Consider the following 27,866-nt stretch of genomic DNA (forward strand, 5'->3'; position numbering starts at 1 on the left):
TGTTGCGCCTTCTTAATGATACAACTGGTGTAGTGATCATGATCTAAAAATCATTTGGCAAGCGACACGGTTGTATGACACTAAATCAGGTTTTACTCTGGTTCCAGGGGAAAGGCACTATCCTGTGTGTAGATTACGCCTAGCCTTGCTGGGTACATGTGCGTGCATCCGTGCGTGCATGTGTGTATACGTGCATTTGAACATGCATTATGTGTGTCAGTCAGCCCTGGCAGGCATGTGCCTTAAGTTCTGATGCAGAATATCAAGTGAACTGTGATCCGGCTATGCACTGTGACAGACAATGCTAACGCAACAATCTGCTAACAACTTGTTTTCTCTCTCTCGCCCCCCCCTGCCCTTCCTTCTCCACGTGCCTCTCGGAATAACAGATCACTTGGGCATCGAGTTTATGGGTAAGCAAAATCTTCTCTTGTCTTACATGTGTGTGAGTCACCCCTGCCCTATGCTTTCATGTTACATAAAGCCCTGCACGTTGACTGTTTAAATATATGTGCATTACATCATGGTCATGAACCTCATCTCCACGGATGTGAACATACCTACATTATCACACACGTTGGAGATCAAGACACTGAGCTGTGCTGATCCCATGTGATGAAAAACACAGTGTCTGAAAATGATGTCATAGACACACCCATCTATAATATATACATACATGGTTTTATTCTTCACTTATCTTTACTCCCTATATGTTATGTATATATCATTATATCTCTCTGCTTTCATCTCTCTTCTCTTTGTCTCTGGCTTCATCTCTGTGTTCCCTCCCTCTCTCTTTTTCCTATCTCTCTCTCCCTCTCTCTCTCTCCCTCTCTCCAATTGCTCATGAAATGTCCCTTCAGAATACCAATGTGCTGCAGTCTCCTTGGAAACAGCGAGAACAGAGAGGCAAGCAGGGTACAGTCAGGGAGTTTTTATGATGTTGGTACTGCTACCAAGACCAACTACTTCTCATTTGTGTGTGTGTGTGTGTGTGTGTGTGTGTGTGTGTGTGTGTGTGTGTGCGTGTGCGTGTGCGTGTGCGCGTGCGCGTGCGTGTGTGCGTGTGCGTGTGTGTGTGTGTGTACACACGTGCGCGCATGCGTGTGTGGTGTACATGTCAAGATGTGTCGGTATGTTTGGCTTGTGTCCAGAAGGCTTTGCATCAAGCATCTACATATGCTTGTATGCATATACAGTACAGTATGCATTGTGCATTGTGTTTCCATAAACTGGGAGACTGTGTGCAGGCATTGTGCCAGTAGCTCCTCAATGTCTTTGCAAGGCTGTCTGCTGTTCTTGGCTCTCCTTGCAGGGTCTATGCAGGGTGTCATGGGGAAAGGCTAGTTAGCAACACAAATGCCTGATTCTGTCTAGCATTCTCCACTCTTTTCAGTCGATAGAATGTAGGTTCTTTCCATACTTCAGGTATAGAGATGGCAGGGTTAGTAGTACCCATTGACAACGTCCTCTTTGGCTGCCAATAGATGTTCTTGCCTGTACTTTTGTTTCTAATGGTATACAAAGTTGTGACCTTGTATGTAGCATTATATTTTGGAACAGAAAACCACCTGTCAGAGGACATACTGTAGTAGTTTGAACTGTTTTTGGTTTATTTGTTCTTGCTTTAAATATGCTGGATAAATTGTGCACTGCTTTATAGCTTATATACGTTTTGCTGCATTTGGAAGAGCTTCCATTGTTGTTATTTTTTCATTGTATTGGGCCAGTTTGTCAGCCATTGCCCAGTCCCAGACATTCGAAAAGCACATACTGTTATACAGAGCTTATACAATTAACAGAGACAGGTGTTATTAGTCTAGGTCAGATTCCCAAAAATCTTAACCCTGAAGGCAAATCGTGTTAATTTATGTCTTACATATTATTTTAGGGGTATTAAGGGGTGCTGAATCCAAATCTGCTGTATGCCCAGCTCAAAAATGGCTGCTAATGCAAATTGACAATTTAAAGATGGCGGCCACAACTATGCTGAAGTATATTAATAACATATCCCTTATGGGCCTGGAGGTTGGTTAAAGTTAAACTAGGATCATATGGGGAGAATGGAGCACAGGGCATCATGGGCTATTCACCTTTCCCTTCCTGCTGTTAAAAAGCTCCTGAAAAAAGACATTTGTAACAAGCAAAGGAACCTATCCCTGTCACTGAAAGTTCTGAAAGTCTGAAAGTTCGGCACTGACTTCCACACCTCCTCCACGCCCATATGGGGCCATGTCTCTTCACTGTATCCCCACTGAGGGGATCCACATCAAATCTGTAATGGGGAGAGGGGGACAACCCAGGACTCCCTGGACTTACAGCCCCCCTTACCTCCACATCCACACCCACCCCCGATTCCCCTCTACCTCCACTCCAGGCCCCACCAGTACCCACCCCTCACCATTTGACATTGTGGAGCAATATCTCATAGTATTTGAGGAATTTAAATGACTAATGCACCCAGCAATATATATTTTCACACAAAAAATGGGTTTGTGATGAGCAGGAAAATCGATCTAGTTTGACCCCTCACAAACTACCGTACTTAAAGCAGAATTAAGCAATTAAAAATGTTCCCCTCACAAACTATTTAAGGCAGAATTAAACAATCAAATGTTTTCCCTCATAAGGTTGTGGATACTATCAGTAGCTGTCACGGGTTCCCCTAGAGGGTCTTGCAAGACACTTTTACAATCACGTTGGTGAAGAAATGTCTTGTTAAAGAATGTGTTCCAAGTGATGATATATTTTCCCCAATTAACACTTTCCTCACATTTCATCTCAAATCAGAATATGGCATTGGAGTCCTCATATATGATAACCTAAAAGCTAAATTCAATGAAGTTTCTACCTTGTTATTATCAAAAGGATTTCAGCATTGTGATGGCCGCCATCTTTAAATTGTCCATTTAGAGGCATTATCAGCCATTTTTGAGCTGGGCATACAGCAGACTTGGATTCAGAACCCCTTAATGCCAGAGTTAAAACATCGTCTATAGCAGCCCTTACCAGTGATTCCGAGCGTTTTCACTAACCTTCATCATAGAATATCTTCACAACGATCCACCCGCCAATCGCTTTAAAAGACGTAGTAGAGTCTCGTAGAATCGCCATAATCCGTTCCATAGTTATTGGCAGTTGAAAGTAGCTTGTTTTTGCCAAAAAGCAACAGAAAGCAGAGAAATATATATTTTTATGAATCCTATACACGGCAGACGTGGAGATCCCGGGGGGGACGGGGGGGGTTTTGTCTCCCCCTAGCTTCAGATTTTCTGAAATTCTGCCTAGACTGTAATTATTTAGACTGACAGACAGACAGATACTGTAGATGGATTTTGCTCTAGGCAACCCTCAAGTTTGGCCCTGTAGCTGTCTTTCTATGTTATAAACCTGTATTTTAGTATGTTCTCGAAGGAATTGAGACTGAAACCTTGGAGTGAAGTCTGTGTAAACAGTTTGTTTTCAAACTGTTTAGAGTTTTTTTGGGCTGTTGATTGAGTTTGAACATGTTGACATAATCCTATAAGAGAACTAAAAAGGGACAAAAAAAAGCAATAAGACTACAACTCCTCATCTGGTTGGCTTGATCAGGCTGATTAGGACGGGGAATGTTGAATTCAAGCCATTGGACTCTAAGTAGCGTTTGATCTGTCATTTTTTTTATTTTTATTGTGGGTTATTGATGCTTAGATGCCTATTCTAGATGTTTTTTATTATAATGTGTTTTTATTGATGTCTCTATGAGAGCTGCTGTAATACCTTACCTACCTGGCTACCTACCTAACTACCCACCTACCTACCTAGACTGCGACTGTGCTTCAGCTCCAATAGAGACTGTTGCAGTGATATTCAAAGGTTCCTTCTTCAGTCTTTAAGGTGTCAACAGCTAAAGATCACCTTCTTAAAACTATACTAAAGCCATTTTGTTATAACTCATTATATAACCTATTCTGTCTGACTGTTAATTCAGTAAGATATATGGCGTGCATAAGTAATGGCCTAATATACATTGGTTTGCACTTGCAATGCTAAGAAGTTTTTCTAATAATATCTAAACTATGTCAAATTAATTAATACAAATATATACTGTGTAATGGATGCTTATAGAGTACACAGAACTCCCACAGAGGAGCTAATCAATGAAGCTGAAAATATTTGTTCGACCATGTGTAATCTGATGCTATACTCAGGCCTGCACAAAGGCGCAGCGAACAGTTACGCCTGATTTATGCTTGGTTGCACACCAGTTAGAGGTGCGCGGATTGCGGTTTTATCCCCAGGTGCCGCGGTTAACCGCAGTTTGGGTGGATTTGGGTCAATCAAATTTAATCATGAATTGATATTGGATAAACCGCAGGTGAAATAATGTGGGAAAGAAATTAATGACATCTAATATATCTATCTATAGCTAAATCTCTGCGTGCTTGTGTCTGTGTGAGTGTGTGTTATTTTGTATAATTTGTAACGTGACGTAATTTTTCATCAGGCACGAATTAGCCACCTACTAGACTCGCATTGTGCCCAGTGTTGCCAGATTTTGCAAGATAAATAAGCAGCCAAGTCTATGAAAGCAAGGAAGCAAAGTCGCTTATAGTAAGCTGTTACGTCCCAGATGGTGGTCCAGGAGGAAGGGACGGTAACATATACCCAAATTATATACTTGAGACAGACAGAGGTTGAGGTTAACTGAAAAGTTGTTTATTAACAAACTAAGGTGAACAAAAATAAATGAAAGCCAAGTAACAATACAGGGAGGCTCAGGTGGTGCCAAAGGAAAGAATGTAGTAAAACCAAAACTCTCTGTAAATAAAATAAAGATCTTACTTACTCAAAAGAGAAACAAAAATCCTTCCTACTCTAACAATATACAGAAAATGCAATGGGTGGCACTCACCTCTAGACTAGTGGGATTAAACACGGAAATTACCTACGTGCAAGATGTACAGGGTACCCTACCCTCCCCAGTAATAAACGTTTGGCAAAAGATCAATAAGTCTTTATAGAGCGTGCCAAAATTCCTGAAAGGGGCGTCAACAAGTGTCTTTTGGTAGCGGCGGACATCTTTGAGGGGTAAAAACCAGGTTGACTTAACATTGCCCAATGCCACGCCCCCCCCGTGGTGACGACGCGTTGGCACGCTCTATAAGACTGAAGGTGAATTTGTTAGGACAATGGAGCAAACAAATGAGCTGGTGGAAGCATGGTGGGGAAAGAGAAAGATGGCCGCCGTCACAGGTGCTTTATATCTGATGACGATGGAGGTGATTGGTGGACTGATGAGGGGAAGGACCAACCGTTGGTGAGAGGTGGAGTTGAGTTGAGTGAATGGGCTGGACCTGAGAGTGAGTGACAGAGAGCAGCAGGCAGAGAGTAGCATGGAGAAAAACACCATATACTGTACAGTCTCCCCATAACATACAGTCTCCCCTTAAAGTAATGCTAGGTAACTTTTTCAATAAAACTAAAGTTAAATTGTATATCTTTTGCGAGTGGCAAATGTTTCACAACACCCACTCCATGAATTTCACCCCCGAAAGCCTTTTATTTATATATTTTCTATTGGAACGGGGTCGGGGTTGACGTTCCCGCGATAATGACGTCATCTGGCCGGAAAATGGAAGCGGAAATGCACCGGTTTCCTGTTTGGCCAGGAACTACTGCACCGGTTTCCTGTTTCGCCAGGAACTACCGCGCTAATAACAAAAGGAAACTCACGCTGATTTTAAGAGATCGTATGATTTGAAGAACGAAAAAAAAAAACAGAAAAAGAAAACACAGCTCACAGTAACTAAAGCTCCACTGGCTAAGAGAAACGATCCACAGATCGTATAAAACAATTAAAAGAACGCTTTTTGAAACACTTCCGTCTTCCGGTGAAAACGAATGGAATTCTGGGTAACGCAGTAATAAACATACGGCCTGCAGTGACGGTAATGACCAGCAGAGGCTGCTAAAAATCGTTTTTTTGAAATTTGCACAGTACAACTTTAACCATACATAAGAGTGAGTAACATAAGCACTAAGCAGACATGGTAACACTGATAGTGCACCGGTAGGGTCCCTCCATTTCTCCTCCGTATAGGTTCAGCGCAGAGCAGCACTGATTAAAAAAAAAGAAAGGGAAAAAGACGAACGGACATTCCATAGGCTAAATCAATGCATTTCTGTGATCGCACAACTAAGAAAACTAACAGGGAATACCGGAAAATAATAATAATAATTTCGAAAATGTGGTTTGTGCGGATATATAAATTGGATAATATAATTATTGCGGTTGGATAACGGGTGGATAATTAATGTGTACACGCAGATTTGGGTGACGTGAGAGCCCATCCGTGCACCACTATATCACCACAGCATCTCACACAGAAAATGCCAGATCTACAAACGTGTCACGGCTATTTTGGATGCGAGACACAGGCGCACACCCAAGTATAAATCAGGCTTTATAATATCAAGAGCTCAACGGTAAAGTCTCCATTGCAATGTTATGGTGTTTTGTGTAACCTGTCCTCAGGCAACCTACACCCATGTTAGGGTTTCTAGAGAATCACACAGACGTCTCTGACAGGCCAATTGCTGAGCTTCAAAATCAAACAGAAACGCCTCAAGGTTGAAATCCCTCCACGCAGGACATTACATTTCTGAGGCATAATACACAACACAAAATAAATTCAGCATTTCTCGCATCCTGCCTCTGCTGCCAGAGTCTTGGACTCCTATAATACATATTTCACAGTGCTCTGTGAAAGGGAGAAAATTGTTCTATACTGCAGCTAGTCAGTCAGTCATGTGGCCATCAATGTTTCCATCAGAGATCACTGAGCTCTGACTAGACGATGTTCTCCCTGTAAATCAATGTCGCAGCAAAGAGTTGCAGGCAACTATTTATTTATCTTTTCAGGGTGGGGCGATTTTCCACCAACATACACTGTACAGAGTGTGGTTTAACTGGAAGAAGCTCAGCCTCTGGACAGCTATGGTGAAGAGTAGACTAGTAGACTGTGTGTGTGTGTGTGTGTGTGTGTGTGTGTGTGTGTGTGTGTGTGTGTGTGTGTGTGTGTGTGTGTGTGTGTGTGTGTGTGTGTGTGTGTGTGTGTGTGTGTGTGTGTGTGTGTGTGGCGTGCATGTGTAATGACATATCTATAGCAGTTATTGTCTCCGCCAGGCCGTAAGGCATGGCGAGAGAGTATGTTTTACCCTCCGTCCGTGTGTCCGTCCGTGTGTCCGTCCGTGTGTCCGTGTGTCTGTGTGTCCGTGTGTTACCACCAAATCTCCGGCACCGTTGGCCCGGTCGCTGCGAAACTGTGCACACACACTCCCTGGATGCCAATTCAGAACCTCTGCCTCAAATCTTTCACATGGGCCTGTTATAGCGCCACCAGGAGGCCGATTTGTGCAAAACCCATTTTTTCACATTATTCCTACAGTTTTTAACCAAACGTCATGCAAATCGGTACACAGTATCTCTATAGTCATGTGATCAACCCTGATCTGTCCGATTTCCCATATTCCATCCTTATTGGTTAAGGTTGCCATCCAAAGTTTGCAGGATTGGTCCGTTTTGAACAAACTGCCTCAAACCATGAACGCAGCGTGCGATTTCCGTGAAATTTCACACGCACATTCCCACTAGGCCGAGGAAGAAATGCCACCCTTTTCACATTGGCCTGTTATAGCGCCACCAGCAGGTCTAATTTAGCAAAACACATTTTTGGAGCAAAATGCTTCAAATCATGAATGCAGTGTCCGATTGCCGTGAACGACCTAAGAATAAATGGCACCCTTTTCACATTGGCCTATTATAGCGCCACCAGGAGGCCACAATAACGTATCTGACCTGGCGGAGACCTGTGCTCCGAGGAGCACTTTATCTAGTTCTTTTTTATTTTATTTAAATTTAGAGCCAATTATTTTTAACCCCTTTTTCTCCCCAATTTAGTCGTTATGGCAATGAATTACCCCCCACATACATTTCTGTGTTGTCACTGCTGTTGTCACTGCTGTATCCTACTGACTCACCTGCCAGTGAGGAGCCCCCACCGGGAGAACTACTCCTCCCGCCCAACACTCCCTGCTGACAGGTGCCGCCCCAGCCTGTAGGAGTATGTGCAATATTACCCTCCCCGCCAGGCTTCCCTCCCCCGACCACGGCCAATTGTGTTCGCATAGACGCCCGACAAAGCCGGATGCACCACGGTGGATTTAAACCCACAACCTCTGTGGTGGTGGGCAGGGACTTTACCACTGCGCCACCCGAGCGCCCTCATTTCACTTTTCATTGCTTTTATGACCCAGGACCTGTGAAAACACAATTAAACAGCAGACTGAAATGCGCAATGTTAACGTCATGCAAATCGGTACACAGTATCTCTATAGTCATGTGATCAACCCTGATCTGTCCGATTTCCCATATTCCATCCTTATTGGTTAAGGTTGCCATCCAAAGTTTGCAGGATTGGTCCGTTTTGAACAAACTGCCTCAAACCATGAACGCAGCGTGCGATTTCCGTGAAATTTCACACGCACATTCCCACTAGGCCGAGGAAGAAATGCCACCCTTTTCACATTGGCCTGTTATAGCGCCACCAGCAGGTCTAATTTAGCAAAACACATTTTTGGAGCAAAATGCTTCAAATCATGAATGCAGTGTCCGATTGCCGTGAACGACCTAAGAATAAATGGCACCCTTTTCACATTGGCCTATTATAGCGCCACCAGGAGGCCACAATAACGTATCTGACCTGGCGGAGACCTGTGCTCCGAGGAGCACTTTATCTAGTTCTTTTTTATTTTATTTAAATTTAGAGCCAATTATTTTTAACCCCTTTTTCTCCCCAATTTAGTCGTTATGGCAATGAATTACCCCCCACATACATTTCTGTGTTGTCACTGCTGTTGTCACTGCTGTATCCTACTGACTCACCTGCCAGTGAGGAGCCCCCACCGGGAGAACTACTCCTCCCGCCCAACACTCCCTGCTGACAGGTGCCGCCCCAGCCTGTAGGAGTATGTGCAATATTACCCTCCCCGCCAGGCTTCCCTCCCCCGACCACGGCCAATTGTGTTCGCATAGACGCCCGACAAAGCCGGATGCACCACGGTGGATTTAAACCCACAACCTCTGTGGTGGTGGGCAGGGACTTTACCACTGCGCCACCCGAGCGCCCTCATTTCACTTTTCATTGCTTTTATGACCCAGGACCTGTGAAAACACAATTAAACAGCAGACTGAAATGCGCAATGTTAAACATCTTATACACCTTAAAACACAGTTTAAAAGCCCAGAGCGATTTGATTTCAGTGCAGTACACATGCACAATATATAACAAAAGAAATGTAAATTTCAGTATTGACCCCATGCCTCCAAAACACAACAGTGGGAAAGGTGTCCCTGCCTCCTAAACAAGTTATTTTGTTGTTGTACACAATACCTGGGCTACGGGTCAGGTTACACATCCCAGAAAAGATAAATATTTATTATATTCAAATTTAGCATTAATACTAACTCTTTGTTTATGTGTGTTTCCCACACAGTTTAGATTCTTTTTTTAAACGTCTGCCCAGGTCTGTGAGGCAACCACTAAATTCAATGAAGGGGCTACAACTGGGTGGAAACAGTTGAGAAATGTAAAAACAAACTGCATTGCAGAACCAATGCAAAGACTTAAGGGTAGTCAGTCCTATTGGGATGGTATCAGGATTGGTTTTCAATGAGTGGGTGTGTTAGTGGCCGTTGAATTTAGATGTCACCAGAGGTTTCGGCAGGCGGACATCTCCAGTGCCAGACTACTTCCTTTGTCTGTCATTTTCTCGCATCACATCTTATGTTGTTCCTTTCATTCATCCCCTTTCCCCTGATCTCCATGACACAGGCGAAACAGAAAGAGCTGAAAGTGATGAGGATTGAATGTGTAAGAGTGCTGCAGAGTGCATTTTCTATTGTCTGCTGCCTTTGGTGTGTGTGACTCGAGCTGTTCCATGCAGACTCAAGATCATCTAGCTGGATGAAAGTCAGCATGCATCCAAATGTCGGCTCAGCCCGAGAGAGAGAGAGAGAGAGAGAGAGATTTTTCAAGCTAGGGTCACTCTATAGTACTTGCCTTTCAACGACCTCATCAAATTGTTGTTAGCTTGTAGATCTGTTAGAATTGATGATGTCATTGCTAGGCGACGTGGAGTCAGATCTACAAGCTATTTATCATCATGTCATCGCGACAGTTGTTAGCTTGTTGTAGATCTGATTAGCATCACAAAGCAATGACATCATCAAATAGTGACCTTGTTTTCAAATCTGAAAACTAAATTGCCTACTATTGAAACATAAACTAAACAGTTTGTTCAATATTTAGTACATTTAGTACTATTTAGTATATTTAGTTCAATATTTAAACTGAAAATGTCACTTGCCTTCTGTCTGATAGAAGAATATTTGGAGGACATAGTGTTATGCCAATTGCCAAAATATGGGTAACTTGGGGTCATCCCTTTGTTGCCAGATTCTATGTTCCCTGGGTTCTGTTCCCCACTTACCTTAGGGTTAGGTTTAGGGATAGGCAAATAATAGAAAAGTATCAATTGTGTATCCATAAAGACTATGACCGTTAAGCAGTATCAATAATAGTATCAGTATCAGTCAAAATCCCCATACTTATTACTTATTGCCAGATCAGGTCCAACTCCAATCTGGGCATCAGTGATATCCTTGCACTTCTGCTATATGCAAGTGTTGTCTTTTTGTCTCTGGATAATAACATTATAACAATGGTTATATTATATATATTTTCATGAACACATAGCCTTTTTGAAAGGATAGCATACTTGCCTCATTCCTGCTTGACAAAGAGGTCACTGCAACAGCTCGTGTGCCTCCGCCACCTTCGGTCTGAAATATTAATCCTATTTTTCTATTGTGGTGCTGTAAAATCTGCATTCAGAGAGGCTTTTGGCGAAACTGGTCCTCTGGAGTGGAAATAAATAGAAGGAGGGACCCTATGACCTCACAGATGGAAGCGGTACATGCTTTCTCTCTCCCTGGGTCCAATGATTTATTCACTTCAAGGGAGTGTTTCTGCATCGGTGTCCAAACAAGGACATGAGTGCGTGGGTGGTTGCGTGGGTGAGTGGGTGGATGGGCAGACAAGCGGGCAGGAGAAATTTCGTGAACATTTATCATTAGGCTCAGACTGCGCGCACGCATGTGTGTTGTGTATGTGTGAATGACAACCAACAAGGATATTGCTATATGCAATTTAACTGCTGTCACATAAACCACATATTACCTAAAGTTCCTCTGTCCACTTAGCCTTAAGTATGTGTACTGTACAGTATGTGTCTGTACGAGTTTGTGTGTCTGTGTTTCAGGCATCTCTCTCTCTCTCTCTCTCTCTCTCTCTCTCTCTCTCTCTCTCTCTCTCTCTCTCTCTCTCTCTCCCCTCCTAATAGCTAACAACTGAACGCTTTTGTATACTAAAGTGGTTCTTTTTAAACCCGTCCTCATTCAGTTTATCTCAATCACCATGACATGTGCTTCAACCCACCCCCCCACCCCTAACACAGACACACACACACACACACACACACACACACACACACACACACACACACACACACACACACACACACACACACACACACACACACACAGAACCCCAACAAGGTCTGGCCTCTACTAAATAAAAATGTGATCGATCGCCTATTAATGTATCTGAAGGCGGCCATGATTTACTTGTTCATAGCAAACGAGACAGCTTCCATTTTTCTCCGCTAATGGTGTCTGTCCGAGCCATAACTCTTCTCGCCTTGACGCATTCAAGCTCCATTACATGTAGCAACCGTTCCCACCAGCAGTTTACGTGCATCTGAGCACTAACTTGATGCGAGCGAGCTGATAGAATAGACCGTTTGGAAATATCGTTGCTGTTGGGTGGAAACCTTGTATGATCAAAAACCCAAACGTTTTAGGAAATGTAAAAAATAACCTGTGTTCCAATGGATCCAGTGTAGTTATTATTTAGTTAGCTACAGTAGCTAGTTAGATAGATGTAGTCGGCTAGTTAGTTAGATAGCTGTTGTTAATACTTTTCCCTGGTTCAATATTCATAAAACCCACAGAAACCTATATTTTAAAAAACAAACTGAAAGTTGTGATCTACAAGCTCACAGTGCTTTGTGATGATGCTTTGTGGATCTGCTATTTTTGCTACTTTTGTGTGACACCTTTTGTGTGACACTGTATTATATCGAAGTAGTGCATTAATTAACGATAAAAAAAAAACATTACAAGTTTAAATATGGATGCCCAGAATCAATTATTTTCACGCAGTGGGAGATACTAGGTTTCTGCCTGACAGCAACAATATATGAATGAGGTGGTGTTTGGGAATTATAGCTGTTTGCGTGGGTATTGAACAAATGTTTTAAGTTGTTTCAACTGGGGTTATTTCTCATGTAGAAACAAATCCAGTTAACAAAATGAACAAGGTTTTCATGGAAACCGTGGGAGAAAGGCAACGAACCCTAGAGAGCTGCTGTCTTGTTAATGGTTGTTTCACCATTTCAAATGGTTGCTGGGGTATTGTAAACATCTATATTGAAAATAATATATGGGTAAGTACCCATCTCAAAGCCACGTTTAATTCTGTGATGGTTCATTGTGGGAGGATTTCTTGTTGAATGCCAGACAGTGATCTTAACTTAGACATAGTGTATCACCATTACATACACTCACACACACACACACACGCACACGCACACGCACACGCACACGCATACACATGCGCGTGTGCACGCGTGCATGCACAGGCACACAGAGTCACGCGGAATAAATACAAGGGCAGAAAAATGCACCGTGTTCTCCTCCCTCAATATCTGTCAAACACACACACACACACACACACACACACACACACACACACACACACACACACACACACACACACACACACACACACACACACACACACACACACACACACACACACACACACACACACACACACACACACACACACACACACACACACACACACACACACACACACACACGCGCGCACGCACGCACACACGCACAGGCTTATAATCGCTGTATGCAGATTTGATTTCCCATGTGTTGACTGGTCAGATATTTATATTTCTGTGTCCTCTGTCTGTCTCCCTGCAGAGAGCAAGGAGGTCTACAAGAGACAGGTGTTGTCAATCACCTCCATCGCCATGGCAATCAGCCTCTTGGGCACCCTGTGTATGGCCCTCTACTGCCGCAACAAGTGAGTGGATGTCGATGAACAGACATAGCAGGTTGTTTAGTTCACTGGTTCTCAACGTCGGTTCCGGGGCCCACCAGCGGTCCAAATGGACACTGTAACTCTGAGAGTGTATAATGTCTCTGGGACTCCAAATCTACCATGCAAAACCTACAGTGTTAATCTAACTCTGAGAGTGTACAAATCGGCTAAACCATAGGTGCATTAGACATTTTATCCCTAACAACAACAGAAAAGCCAAATTTACTGCAAGTTCCAAGTTCAACTTACTCCTGCATGAACATCATCTCTCTCTCTCTCTCTCTCTCTCTCTCTCTCTCTCTCTCTCTCTCTCTCTCTCTCTCTCTCTCTCTCTCTCTCTCTCTCTCTCTCATTCCTAATATCTGTCTCTCCATCCCTCTGTACATACTTCTAGGAAGCGTGTCCAATTATTGGCATATCTACAGTACCTATGGCCTCTACATACATCCCTCATCTCTGCAGGATGGGTCAAACATGTGTTATTTAATGGCAGTCTGTCGCTCATGGTATATGGAGCATACAGCCCTCACTGATCGATGGCACTGTATTTCCATATAGGCTTCCGCTCTAATATAATGATGTGAGTGAGCGAGCAGCTCGACAACAGTATAACCGGATCAAGACGTGATGGACAGCCACTTTGAGCGAATCCATAATTGAGTCAGGAAACTATCTTGTTTGACAGAGATGCTGCATACTGATCAGGGGGACTGTGTATATAAATGTGACGGATGGGAATAAAGTTAGACACAATGTTCAAAATGAGTTCTTTTGAAAGTTCTTTTTTTCTTCCTGCATACAAGCAAATTGGGTTTTAAGATATACATTCCTTAGGTATTAGAAGAGGATTGGTTCTGGAGAGCTGGTAACTTAATTCTGATTTGGTTGTAAGGTAATTAATCAAAGGTAATCAGATTAATCCATAAAATAAAAGACCATGAATCCTAGTTATGAGAAAGAGAGAATCAGAATAAGGATCACTTTCATTGCCAGCCAGTGAAAATGCAAAGGATGCCCTGAATTGATTGAAGCAAATTTCCTGTGGGTATAACACAACGCAAAGCAGAACTCTGATACATCAGACAAACTTCAGCCCGGCTTGTCTGACAAAACACAAAGCTCCAGCATTTGATTTGCATGTGAGGTATAGCCAGCCTTCACACAATAAATAAGCTGAAGGGAAAGAACTCCTTGTTAGTTCTAGTCACCAGTTGTATTATTGTTATTGTCTCCGCCAGGCCGAAGGCATGGCGAGAGAGTATGTTTTACCCCCTGTCCGTCCGTCCGTGTGTCCGTGTGTCCGTGTGTCTGTGAACATCTAATCTCTGGCACCGTTGGCTTGATCGCAGCAAAACTGTGCACACACACTCCCTGGATGCCAGAGCAGAACCTCTGCCCCAAATTTTTCACATGGGCCTTTTATAGCGCCACCAGGAGGCCGATTTGTGCAAAATACATTTTTGGACAGTACTCCTACAGATTTTATCCAAACATCACGCAAATCGGTGCACAGTATCTCTATAGTCATGTGATCAACACGGATCTGCCTGATTTTCCATATTCCATCCTGATTGGCTAAGGTTGGCTTCCAAAGTTTGCAGGATTGGTCCATTTTGAACTAAATGCCTCAAATCATGAACGCAGCTTGCGATTTATGTGAAATTTAACACGCATGTTCCCACTAGGCCGAGGAAGAAATGCCATTTGAAAATGTTCAAATCAGCCTCATGGTGGCGCTATAAAAGGGCGATTTGTGTTTTTAACTATAACTGCACCGATCTGCGTGAAACTTTGCACACATACTCCCTAGAGGCCAAGGAAAAACATCTGCCCTGCATTTTTCACATTAGCCTTTTATAGCGCCACCAGGAGGCCGACTTATGTAAAACTTTTTTTTTAGATTAAGCCTTCACATTTTATCCAAATTTCACGCAAATCGGTACACATGATCTCTATAGTCATGTGATCAAGATGCATCTGTTTGATATTTCATATTCCATCGTGATTGGCTAACATTGACATCTAAAGTTTGCAGGAGTGGCCCGTTTTGAACAAAATGCCGCAAATCATGAACACAGCGTCCAATTGTGGTGGAACTTTGCACGCACATTTGCACTACGTTGAAGAACAAACGCCACCCTTTTAACATTGCCCTATTATAGTGCCACCAGGAGGCAGATGTTTCTTTTTTATATTACTTTTAATTTTGTCCAAACATGCAAATCAGTACACATGATCTCTATAGTCAAGTGATCAAGATGGATCTGTCAAATTTTTTATATTCCATCCTGATTGGCGAATTCCGAAAATTGCTGGCCCACAATAACCTACCTGACCTGGCGGAGACCTGTGCTCCGAGGAGCACTTTTTCTAGTTATATTTTTATCACTCTCATGGGGGCAGATAAAGTGGCACTGACCAGCAAGTGTAATGTGAACACCTCCAGCTCATTGACCATCTATCTGGCTGTGTCTCTGGGGGAGCTTGGGTAAAGGAATTACCAGAGCCATGAAGTCATTCGCTGAAAAGGGGATTTGGGTTCAATTCCAGGCATAGCATTTCTGAAGAACATCCCCAATACTAGAAAAGCATACGGTATACGTTGTGAAAAGTTTCAAGACAAATAAGAAAGTAAATGTATTCTACCCTGGTCTTAAAGCTCTATTATGTAGCTTTTTTGTTTTTGAATAAAATGTTATTTTATATGCTATTTTAATACAACTTATATAATTGGGGTGGTTCTATTTGGCCTCCCTGCTCTTCTATTGAGACGTTTAGATCCTGTGTTTAGGTTGGACACGACCCTGAACACAATCCTGTTTCTGGTTTGACACAAATTTTGACCTGAAGGTTGACAAATCGGTTGTAGAACAGGAAGATTACATAGTGCAGCTTTAACAACACCAATATGAAGTGAAATTATAGTGTGATAATTCTGTCATTTATAAGAGTCATTTTCTTTCATTGAGCCAATGTTGGTCAGAGAGTTTGTGGTCTAAAATGTTTGCTTATTTATTAAATGTATTCATTAATTTTGCCAACTAATTATCTAACTGGTTGCTAAATTGAATCAAAGTGAAAATTATTTGGACAGAACAAGAGAACAAAATTAATGTGACAAGTAACCCTCAAAACATGCTTCTGCACTGGAAGGAATACATTCTTTAAAAAAAAGTAATTATTTGATAAACGTACAACCAAGGACATTTCCTCTTTCCTTCCAACTAATAGTGATTTAAAAAAGTATTTTCCGCTAGACCAAACTTCTCATTATGACCTAACTGGAGAGAAATTGAGTGCTGGGTTTCTTTGGCCTGTATGCATCCAGGCAATGTCAACTCAAGGTCTTTCAGACCATGATTGTGGCTGACACCACACGCTGCTTTTTGATTAAGTTTAAAATACCCAGAGAAAGGTGCCATGGGCCGGATAAGATTGAGGGAACCCTAGCTGATGCCTAGAAATTGCTGTGTCAAGAGTTAAGATTCTGCAGGAAAATGAATGTGATAGAATAACACGGGAATGAAGGGGAGCTCTCATTCCAAAACTGTTTAAACTCCATTTGTGCATTATCCATTGAAATCTTAATATACAAATCTGTCCTGTTCTTTCTCTCTAGAAGACGCAGAGAGAAGCTCCAGGCCCACCTCAAGGAGACTCGCAGTTTGAAGAACTATGCTTCTAATGGCCCTGATCCCAAGGCTAGATCTTCTAACACCGGCCTTCAGCTGCACAAGGTAAGTACTGTACTATTCTTCAAAGACAAGATCAGAGCAGTTGCCAGCCATAAAGGACTGTGGTTGTAATAGGCAGCTCCTGTTGGGCTTGTACTCAGTGGTAAACAGTAACAAAGTACATTTACTTGAGTACTGTACTTAAGTAAAAATGTTTGAGTGTCTGTAGTATTGTATTTTTGGATACTAACTAGTTGTGTACTTTGTCCACCACTGGTTGTACTTGAGGTGGAAGTGTTGCATGTCAGACTCAACAGTTATGCATCTGTTGAAGACATGCAAGTACAAATTGAATGCACAGCCCTGTAGACATTTATTGAGGACAAGTGTCAAATGCAGACATACAATACATCTTCATGGCTTTGTCTGTTTGTCTTCTTTTTGACGATGTGGCTCTGTTGGAGGCTAGCCATCTAGGAAAGGGTGCATACGCGCGTGCGACGTGAGTGTGTGCTTGTGCATGTGCGTATGTGTGTTGTCTGTCCTAGGCTAATCTCGCAAAGCGCTGGACTGATCAGTGACACATTTCTTGTGCACACTGCCAGTATGCCAAGGAAGTACCTCCACCCATTTATTTTTTCATGTTGTAAACTTTAAAGAAAGTACAACATTTGTCAATGGACTCCAAAGAAGGTTCAACATACTCATGCACTGTAATGTACTTTAATAAATTAACACACCAGATGCATACTCATATACAATATTCATAAAACGTCCTTCCTCCTACTGCATGTTACCCTTCGCATTACATTCACTGTTCACTGATCTCATTGTTTGGAGCTGGGTCTTTTGATTGCAGCGTTTCAAACCACTTGTCTGTGTTCCCCACATCCACCTGCCCACTTGTGTTAGGCCCAGAGGTCTTTGAGCTAGCAATCGTTCAGTGGTTTGGGAGCATAGGGCCAGCGAGTGCTGCCATTCATCATCCTCTCAGCAGTCCTTGTTGACACATCTATCTATCCCAGCCCAAGTAGCTCACATGGTAAACATCCTTAATTTGAATGTCTGTCAAAAACAAAGCTTCCACTAACTTAGGATGTGTAAATGTTTGGTTATGCAAAATATTATCTTTTAACTATCCTAACATATATCCCACGTTGATAAGCCACTAGGTTACCTATTCATTACAGAACAAGTCTACGCTTGTTTGACACAAAGACTTGTTAACCATATTGGATTTGTATTACCCCAAGGACGTCAGCCTAATTTCAAGTGTACTGATTCTGTTGTTGTACACGTGCAGTACACGTGGGAGAATTGCTGTCCATCATGAGCCAAGGAATAAACAAAAGACTGATAAGGCAATGCATGTCAGTAGCTGTGGGACTGAATTTGCATGACTAGACAGTGACTTTCTTTTAACTTGGTGCCAACCTGCCAAATAGCACAGGGCATGATATTCAAATAAGCTGGAAATGATATAGGTCAAAACAAATGATCTAACAGCCTCTCTGGGACAATGAAAAAGGGCATTGAACTTTAAATATTGGAATGGTGTCTCATAGCAGGTGAGAAGGTTTAAGATATTCTAGCTGAGCCGACAAAGTAATCAGCACTACAAAATCCTGTTAACTTTTTACACTTTCAGTTATCACACATCATATTGCTGTGAGTTTCATCACTTTATCGGTAATCAGGCAGAAGGATTTTGCACAATCTGGAAATGTGTTTTGGATGAGAAGAGAGAACAGAAATGCCTGTGTTAGTCAAGGCAGAATGGCATGAAAGCATGTACTGTATAATTGTCCCTGTATCATTAAAAGGCAAAAGGAATATTTGTGATGTATACATATTAAGTGAAGAGAATCTGCACTCTAAATAAATAACACGGTTTTATTCAAGTGGAATAAACATATTATGCATACGTATATCCTAAATCTACACATTATAGAACAGGGAGGGTACGGTAATATACAGTATAGGTCAGTAATTTAACATAATGGCAAATGGCTTCACTAAATAAGTAAATTGCAAGTTCTCGTCTATTGTTTGTTTGTCTGTATTTTCAATTGGTTCACAACAGTAGAAAAAAGAGAGAAAAAAGAGAGAAAAAAGAGAGAAAAAAGAGAGAGAAAAGAGAGAAAGGAGCGCATCTGTTTGTCCCCCAACAAGGTGCCCTTTGGTACAACTAGGTGACAATGAGACCAAGGCACTCTTGTGGAAAAGTTAAAAAGCATTTAATAGTGTGGCTCATAACAGTCCTTAGACTGAATTAATTTACAAGTTTAAAATCCTTAAAAATATGTAAGGGCTGCAATATGTAATGAAAATAATAAATATTTTAAGGGTAAACATCAGCACAAATACAAAATCATAATATGGCATGTGATAGTTGATCAATCTTGTTTGGTATAGTCTCACTTAGCCAGATGATCAGAGATCTTCGCCTACTGATTCGTTTGGTGACATCTAAATTCAATGTAGTGGCTAAAACTGGGTGGAAACAATGCAGAGATTTAAAAAAATAAGGGTGGTCCTTCATATTGGTCGAGTGTCCGCCCTGAGTCTACTACTAGGCTTACTTACTTACTTGCTTACTTACTTACTTACTTACTTACTTACTTACTTACTTACCTACATACCTACATAATGAGATAGACTCAGGATTGCTTTTTAAAGCAGTGGGCATAGGTTCATTAGCGGATGTTCTTGCCACTGCTCTAACCCATATGAATATTGAATTTATTATTTCCCCAGACATATCAATAGGCAGAGATCTCCCATCATCTTGCTACACGAAACTAAGTATGATATGGGAGAGGCTGCATAGACACTTGTTCTATGCTACACGATAATGGGCAAGGTAATTTAACGCCTGAGCTTTGATGAAATATACTGTAAAACAAAACAAAAACCTGTGAAGGCATCAACATTGATTGAATTAATAACAATCTGTCCTAGCATCTAATCATAATTGTATATTGAGAAGACTGAAGATGTGTTAATTGCATGTCATTTTAAAAGAATGCTGCTGGGAAGAGATTAGATGAAAAGAGATTAGATCAAATCAGATCAGATCAGATCGGATGAGATAAATAAAACATCTTTATCAGTAAGGTGTAACAGCCACTTCAGCAAGAGGCTAAAGATAAATCTAATTAAAGAAGTCTCAATAAAACACGCAAATTGAAGAACAAATAGACAAACTGGATAGAAATACAGCAGGTGTGCAATGTTCACTTTGGTACAGTAAGTAAACACAGCATGTGGACATTTTCATTGTATGTACTAAAATGTGGAGTGTATAACCTTTGTTTGTGCAAATGGCCATACATATGGCAGGATATGTAAAATGTATCAAATATACAGTACCTTTGTAAATGTAGAGTTTCCCAAAATATTGACATTTTGACTTGTATAAAAGAATAAGACTTTGCAGGTCAGGCAGTTTTCCAGCATCCTATTGGGGCATTGACCTATACAGGAGCAACTCCCACATTTTTAGGACACGCTTCCCTTCTGACAGATTGACAGCCACAGTCCAGTGGATTAGACTAGACTACAAGAATAGAATAGAACACGATAGACACAACACAATGGATTTCAGAACAATTATTTCTCTCTAATTTGTCTAATTGCCATATTAGCATGAGCTCATAAATTACTGATCATGGTTTACTGACTCCACAGAATGTATTGTTTGGAAAAACAAGCCGGGGCCATTTTTTATTTTACAAATGTTGCTTTTGAATCTTGTTTATTTATTTATTTCACTGAGAGTCTATTGGGAACTTATGCAAATGCATCCTGTTTGTTTATTTTGTGCCTACCCACACAAACTGCTATTGATTTCTGTCTGTGAGCTATCAATTATCAGAATTTTCACCACACAGAGAAACAAGCTCAGGCTCAAAGGAGCTTCAGCAAACCACATATACATTTATGCATGCAGAGTACCACCCACACACGCAAATCTCATGTTCCAAACTCACGATCTCATATAACAGAGTACATGCCATACATAAAGTATACAAAAATAGAAATAAATGTTTTTTGATCCAGAAAATCTGGGGGATCATTCACCACTATTGGTCCATAACGCCTGTATAACCCAGGTTCATATTGACTGTAATCTCTTGATGTTATTGTCTCCGCCAGGCCGTAAGGCATGGCGAGAGAGTATGTTTTACCCTCCGTCCGTGTGTCCGTCCGTCCGTGTGTCCGTGTGTCCGTGTGTCCGTGTGTTACCACCAAATCTCCGGCACCGTTGGCCCGGTCGCTGCGAAACTGTGCACACACAATCCCTGGATGCCAATTCAGAACCTCTGCCTCAATTTTTTCACATGGGCCTGTTATAGCGCCACCAGGAGGCCAATTTGTGCAAAACCCATTTTTTCACATTATTCCTACAGTTTTTAACCAAACGTCATGCAAATCGGTACACAGTATCTCTATAGTCATGTGATCAACCCTGATCTGTCCGATTTCCCATATTCCATCCTTATTGGTTAAGGTTGCCATCCAAAGTTTGCAGGATTGGTCCGTTTTGAACAAACTGCCTCAAACCATGAACGCAGCGTTCGATTTCCGTGAAAATTCACACGCACATTCCCACTAGGCCGATGAAGAAATGCCACCCTTTTCACATTGGCCTGTTATAGCGCCACCAGCAGGTCTAATTTAGCAAAACAAATTTTTGGAACAAAATGCTTCAAATCATGAATGCAGTGTCCCATTGCCGTGAACGACCTAAGAATAAATGGCACCCTTTTCACATTGGCCTATTATAGCGCCACTAGGAGGCCACAATAACGTATCTGACCTGGCGGAGACCTGTGCTCCGAGGAGCACTTTATCTAGTTTGATGTTATTTTATCAAGACATTAAAAATTAACGATTTTTATTCAAAATGTCGCAGACCTATGGTTCCATCTAGTTCCTAACTATCAATCATTTAGCTGGGGACTTCATGCAACAGCCTAAAGGACGCCTGGAGGCTGTATTTTCATTAATTCCCTTACATTAAAATTCCTATGATGGGCACAGTTTGGTGACAGTTTAGATTATTTATGACAGAGTGGTTAAGACTCTCGTGTAGCAGTGGCGACATTTCAATGAAGTCATACGTTCCAATCCTCACGTGTTCTGTAAAGATGTGGCCAGACATCCGATTTGTTATTGTTACCATTAGTTCAAGACTCAAGAGGGGTTTATTTGTCACTCAGTCATTTAGGTAAAAAAATCTCAGTCCTTTATCAGTGAGTGTCCTAAACAAGGAGGGTGTAAAATGAGGGACTGTGTTGCATAACTAGAATGTACTTGACTGCACTCTAATTTTGCTGTAATTGTATTTTAATTTCACCGGCCGTATGTCCTAGACAAATTTCCCTAAGGGACAAAGAAAGTATAACCTTGAATCTTGAATACCCAAATGTTATAACAGTGTTGTGGAAGTATATCTAAACTCCTCAATAAGTAGCCTACTGCAAACTCAATAGCTAAAATAACATCAGCCTTCATGCCATTAAAAAAAAACTTTGCTCATGTATCTCACAGCTGTTCATTAAAATCTAAGTGTGCCTTTGACATGCCTAGTACTTAGTAATCTTTTTTACTGCAGTGGCCAATTAAGAAAATGGGTACTTCTAATTATCACCACCGGGCCCGCTGTTGATTTTATTTGATTAAGAAGACTTCAGTATAGGCTGCCCTGTGTGCATCAGTCAGGCTTTACCAGTCCGTCAGGAATTCCACTAGTGCAGACACACACACGCCTGCCCGCCCGCCCGCACGCACGCACGCACGCACGCACACCTGTTCTGTTCCTATTATGGCCAAAGCATGAATTGCCTAATTGCTAAACTTATGTAAGTGTGTGTGTGTGTGTGTGTGTGTGTGTGTGTGTGTGTGTGTGTGTGTGTGTGTGTGTGTGCGCGTGCGTGTGCGTGTAGGGTGGTACTCTTATGTGTTTGTGGAGCTTACAGGCTGTGTATTATTGATGCTTATGTCTGTACATATGATACAAATCGGCCTCTGACTCCCTCAGGGTGGTCTGTCAACGAAGAAGCCCCAGTGCTATAGACAACCCAATCTCCCTGAGATTAAAATATCCATTACAACACTGTGTACATGACACACACACACACACACACACACACACACACACACACACACACACACACACACACACACACACACACACACACACACACACACACACACACACACACACACACACACACACACACACACACACACACACACAGAGAGAGAGAGAGAGACACAGTCACACATAGACACATATGTGTGTCCATACTTTATAATATAACACGCATAGTCCTGCCTGTGCTAAAAATGCTGCTTCCGCCTCAGCCATGCATTGAAACATGAGACTCATTGATGACCTCTATAAACAGTCAATACTACTACTGTATGTACAGTAACACATGCGTAAGGCCCCGTTCGGCTCCCACATGTATACTAAATGGAAATGGCAGAAATGTAGGCATTCTCTCACATGAATTTGGTACGTCAAGCCCTTGATCATATATTCGTTGCTGTCAGGCAGAAACCAGCTAACTCCATTTTGACGCTTTTGCATTTTTTTCCATAAATCAGGGCTATTGAACACCCTTTACTGTGCGTCTGTGTGTTGGTAAAACTAATATTGAACCAATGAAAAGTATTAAAAAGCGCTTCTGACAAAACCAGCTAACTCCATTGGATCCTCATACTTTCTGCTAAACCAGCTAACTCCACCAAAGGGGGGTGGAGTTAGCTGGTATTGCTGACTGCAGGTTCCACCGCCTGCAACAGATGCATGGAACGAACTACCCACAAGCATCAAGACCACTAGCTCCATGGCTGGTTTTAAGTTCTCCCTTAAGAGATGGCTCACTACCAGTGCGACCTAAAAGTACATTTTTTTAATTAGGATTCGTATCCCCCCCCCGCACACATGCACACACACACACACGCACGCACGCACGCACGCACGCACGCACGCACGCACGCACGCACGCACGCACGCACGCACACGCACGCGCACGCACGCACGCGCACACACGCGCACACGCGCACACGCGCACACACGCACACACACACATAGGCACACGCGCATGCGCGCATACACATACAGATACTCACACGCACGCCCGCACCCACACCAAGATCTAAGCTTCTGGCTTTCTTGTGTCTATCCTTTTGACTATTCCCTGTGTACATTGTTTTGTTATGTGCAAATTGTCAATAAATCAATCAATCAATCAATTTGACCTCCAAACTCATTGTGAGCTTTGAGGTCCATTAAGCCTTTTTCTTTTTTTCATTTCCTGAAAAATGAACATTTTGGAGTTGGTTTCTGCCCGACAGCAGAGATATATATATATGAAATGTTGTTTTCAATCAAGTGCTAAAACAATGTGTTGTTCAATCAGTGAACCCTGTCACTCCTCCACATTTCCACTTAATCGTGAATGAATCAGTCCTCCCCTGTTGGTATTGTGCTGCTGCTTACCCTCTCTTCATTGGGTCACTGGAATATTATTAACAGGTTTCTGTGCCATCCACTGCACTGGAAGCCTTGCCACTAATTAGTGTGGGTGTGGGGGACCGTGGGTGTGCTGGTTGGAACTGCGAGTTGAAATGAGGGCAGTATTAACCATCTGAACACAGATGCGGGTAGGAGGCTAAACAGGAAGTTGATCGAGTTTGACAAGTGACAGATGGGGTGGCAGCTGAACCATTCCCCTGCTCAAATATATATATATATACAAAGTAGTACAGTAGGTACAGCTGGGTGCTATATAAATATAATATCAATGTCGTGATATGAGACTATGAGTGACTAATCTCTCAAACTACTGGACCGATGTGCTTCAGAATTCTTCGGCACGCTGCCAATAGGCCATGGAAGTACATTTCCTGAACACATTTCTTTTTTCTTTTTGCCCATTTTTCTCCCCAATTTAGTTTTTTTATGCCAATTGATTCCTCCCCATTTTTTTGTGTGTCACTGCTGCTGTATCCTACTGACTCACCTGCCAGTGAGGAGCCCCCACCGGGAGAACGTAGAGCCTTCACCCTACTCCTCCTGCCTCAACACTCCCTGCTGACAGGTGCCGCCCCAGCCCATAGGAGGATGTGCAGTGACAATTATCACGCTCCCCGCCCGGCTTTCCTCCCCAGAACACGGGCCAATGTGTTCGTATAGACGCTTGACAAATAGTCCAGGCAAACTAGCTCATTTTGGACCTCAAAATCAAAGTAATTGTAACAGATTTTTTTTCTGTTAAGTCACCATAACAACATATTAAAAGTCCTAAGAAATCCTAGTTGCGGAAATATGTTTTAATTGGCATCAATCCAAAATGGCTGCCAATTATTGTCAAAAAGCCATATGAAATTATGGTAACAGAATGTTTTGTCTTCACAAACCAAGTCAAAAAGCCTTTTAAAATGAGGGTGAGTCCAATTTTCATTCGTCTGAGATTTTGATTGACTTCCAAATACATTTTTAGGTGAGGAATTCTGATAAAATATAAGAATATATATATTTTTTTGCCATTTTTGACCCAATATAACAGAACTACAGGATGTTATTACCAGATAGTAAACCAGCATTTCACATCAAAGTAATTGTAACAGAATTTCTTTCACCATACATCATTTCTATGAGGTGTCCAGAACAACATGCTAAAAGTCCTAAGAAATCCTTGTTGCGGAAGTATGTTTAATTGGCATCAATTCAAGATGTCCACCAATTATTGTCAGGGCACTGCCCTTTGACTATCTTAACCCTTGCTTATATTAAATCTTGCTTAACCCTGTCTTCTACCCTGAGCCATCACAGACTAGCAAAGTGTGTTGGATGGGTCACGGGTTTAGGCCGAGAAGTAGTGGAATGTCTGTTTTGGAAGGTCTAAACCTTAGTTTTAGTGACATTGAGATGTTGGAAAACCAAGAGGTGCAAGCATAGTCAAAATGGCATTGAATGAGAGTCTTGAGAGCACTTTTGTTGACAAAAGAGGACATTCTGCCCAAACATCTTTGATTGACTTTCTTGATCACTTTTGATGCAATTGTTTCACCAGTCAGTTTGATGTCAAGAATACTGCGCCACCCAAGGGCCCGCTGTGCCATTTATGTACTTTTTTGGTGATTTTTTTCCCATCTTTTTTTAAACTAGAGGTTTGGCGGCCCTCACACCTACGCAGCCCTTGTCCCTTTATACCCATATATGGAGATAACTGATGTCATCAGATTATGGCAATATATGGGCATGACCCCGTTTGTTCCCATATATGGATCTGACTGCTTTGTTTGCGCCTGATGCCTTGACAACACATTGAGGTTATAGACAACACATTCCATATTTGGGCGCAGTCATTGTGACATGAGCGTGACGACGAGGTCAGCCCACCCGCCGGCCGGCCGGTCCTGACATCAGAGATCCACAGGGAAGCCAAGCTGGTGTTAGACCCTGTCTTAATTTTTCCGTTTGTGCCAGCTGTGCTGCTGAGCTACTAATATCACTATTTAAAATCACTTGACCATGTGATCATAAGGGTATCATTTGTGATAACTGTGGCAGGCACAACTGAGGCAGCTCTGTTCCCAGTTCCGTTTTAGGGCCCCTTATCCCGCAATTACAACTTTCCAAACTGATTGCAGTAATTGTTTTGGGATTGCTTGTGAAAAAGCATGGGCCATATAATAGAGGTCTCTAATTTAAAAAAAAGTTTGAATTACGAAAATAATCTCTTTTACAATACATTACTTAATTATCTTTTACTTTGGATTAAAATGTAATATCTATTTTGATCAGACATAGAGCCGAGAGCCATGTCTGAGAGAAACAATTGCTCTGCGATTGGCTAGTTTGTTGTTAGGCCAACCGGCAAACCAATTGTGTAACTTTATCAGTAGCCTCGATCTCCAGGCTTTTATTGTTTAGTTTTGCTAAGAAATAAAAGCCTGGAGCAGCGCGTCGGTGTACCCGATATAGGAAGTGTTTCATTTCCCCAACCAACCAGAGTGCAGTGGGCGTCGCTCGTAATGTTGTGTTGACGGGGCGGGGGCTGACGGACAGATCGGTGAACCAATGGGATCACGCGCATTCTCTAGCCGGAGATGTTAAACCCGCCCCTCTAGGTACGAAAACAGGAGGGCTAGTGCAGCCTACTTTATCAGTAACTTAGTCAGTCGGAGACATTCGTGTTTATAAGGTTGTCACCACTGTTGCGGTCTAGCCAAACCTTGTAATTTTGACAATATTTCCAAGCTCTAGTAGTGTCTGTCTGTCTGTCTGTCTGTCTGTCTGTCTGTCTGTCTGTCTGTCTGTCTGTCTGTATGGCTGTCTGTCCCATATCTCTCTGTCTGATACTCAGTCTATTAACTGGCATGCTAATGAGACTGCTGTTTCATGTCCTCCTGTGGGGGAGTCGACCAGAGCAACTTGAGACACATGAAAAACAAGTGTGTGCGTGCGTGTGTGTGCTTGTGTGCTGAATTTGCATGATGGTGCTGCTGTGTTGTTTCCAAAGATGCCAAATTTGAGGGCACTGCTCAAACTGATTACAATACTGATTGAATTTTCCCAGAGAAATCAGTGAAGCTTAACACTTCAACCGCTTTCACCCTTTGGGCTTGCATAGTCTGTGGTTTTGTGAGAGAATGGTAGTCGGACAAGTGTAGACTATCATCCGTCTGTGCCCTCAGATATGGTTGGAGCCACGAGCCAGACTCTGCATTGCTTTGGACATTTTTAATTGGGCATGACTGGCAATATACAGGCCCATTCCAAGTGTGTGGCATGACATAAACACTTGGCTTTATTAGAGATGGGCGCTTATTTAGCATCAGTCAAATTAAAAGTTTCACTTTTATATGAAAACAAATTGCAGATTGT

The 27,866-nt window shown here is 42.1% G+C and overlaps 2 protein-coding genes across 2 annotated transcripts in view; both read left to right on the forward strand.

Moving 5' to 3' along the window:
* Positions 1 to 27,866, forward strand: part of nrg3a (neuregulin 3a) — a 484,032-nt gene that overhangs the window by 438,661 nt on the left and 17,505 nt on the right. The window contains exons 5-7 of the mRNA XM_084076078.1: positions 390 to 413; positions 13,163 to 13,265; positions 16,903 to 17,020. Coding sequence (XP_083932204.1) covers positions 390 to 413; positions 13,163 to 13,265; positions 16,903 to 17,020 — 245 coding nt within the window. The remainder of the gene's footprint in view (positions 1 to 389; positions 414 to 13,162; positions 13,266 to 16,902; positions 17,021 to 27,866) is intronic.
* The window catches only part of adss2 (adenylosuccinate synthase 2), a 463,865-nt gene that overhangs the window by 216,067 nt on the left and 219,932 nt on the right, over positions 1 to 27,866 (forward strand). The window lies entirely within an intron of this gene.

This window comes from Gymnoscopelus microlampas (assembly GCF_963454915.1).
Source record: "Gymnoscopelus microlampas genome assembly, chromosome: 13".
Classification (NCBI taxonomy): domain Eukaryota; kingdom Metazoa; phylum Chordata; class Actinopteri; order Myctophiformes; family Myctophidae; genus Gymnoscopelus; species Gymnoscopelus microlampas.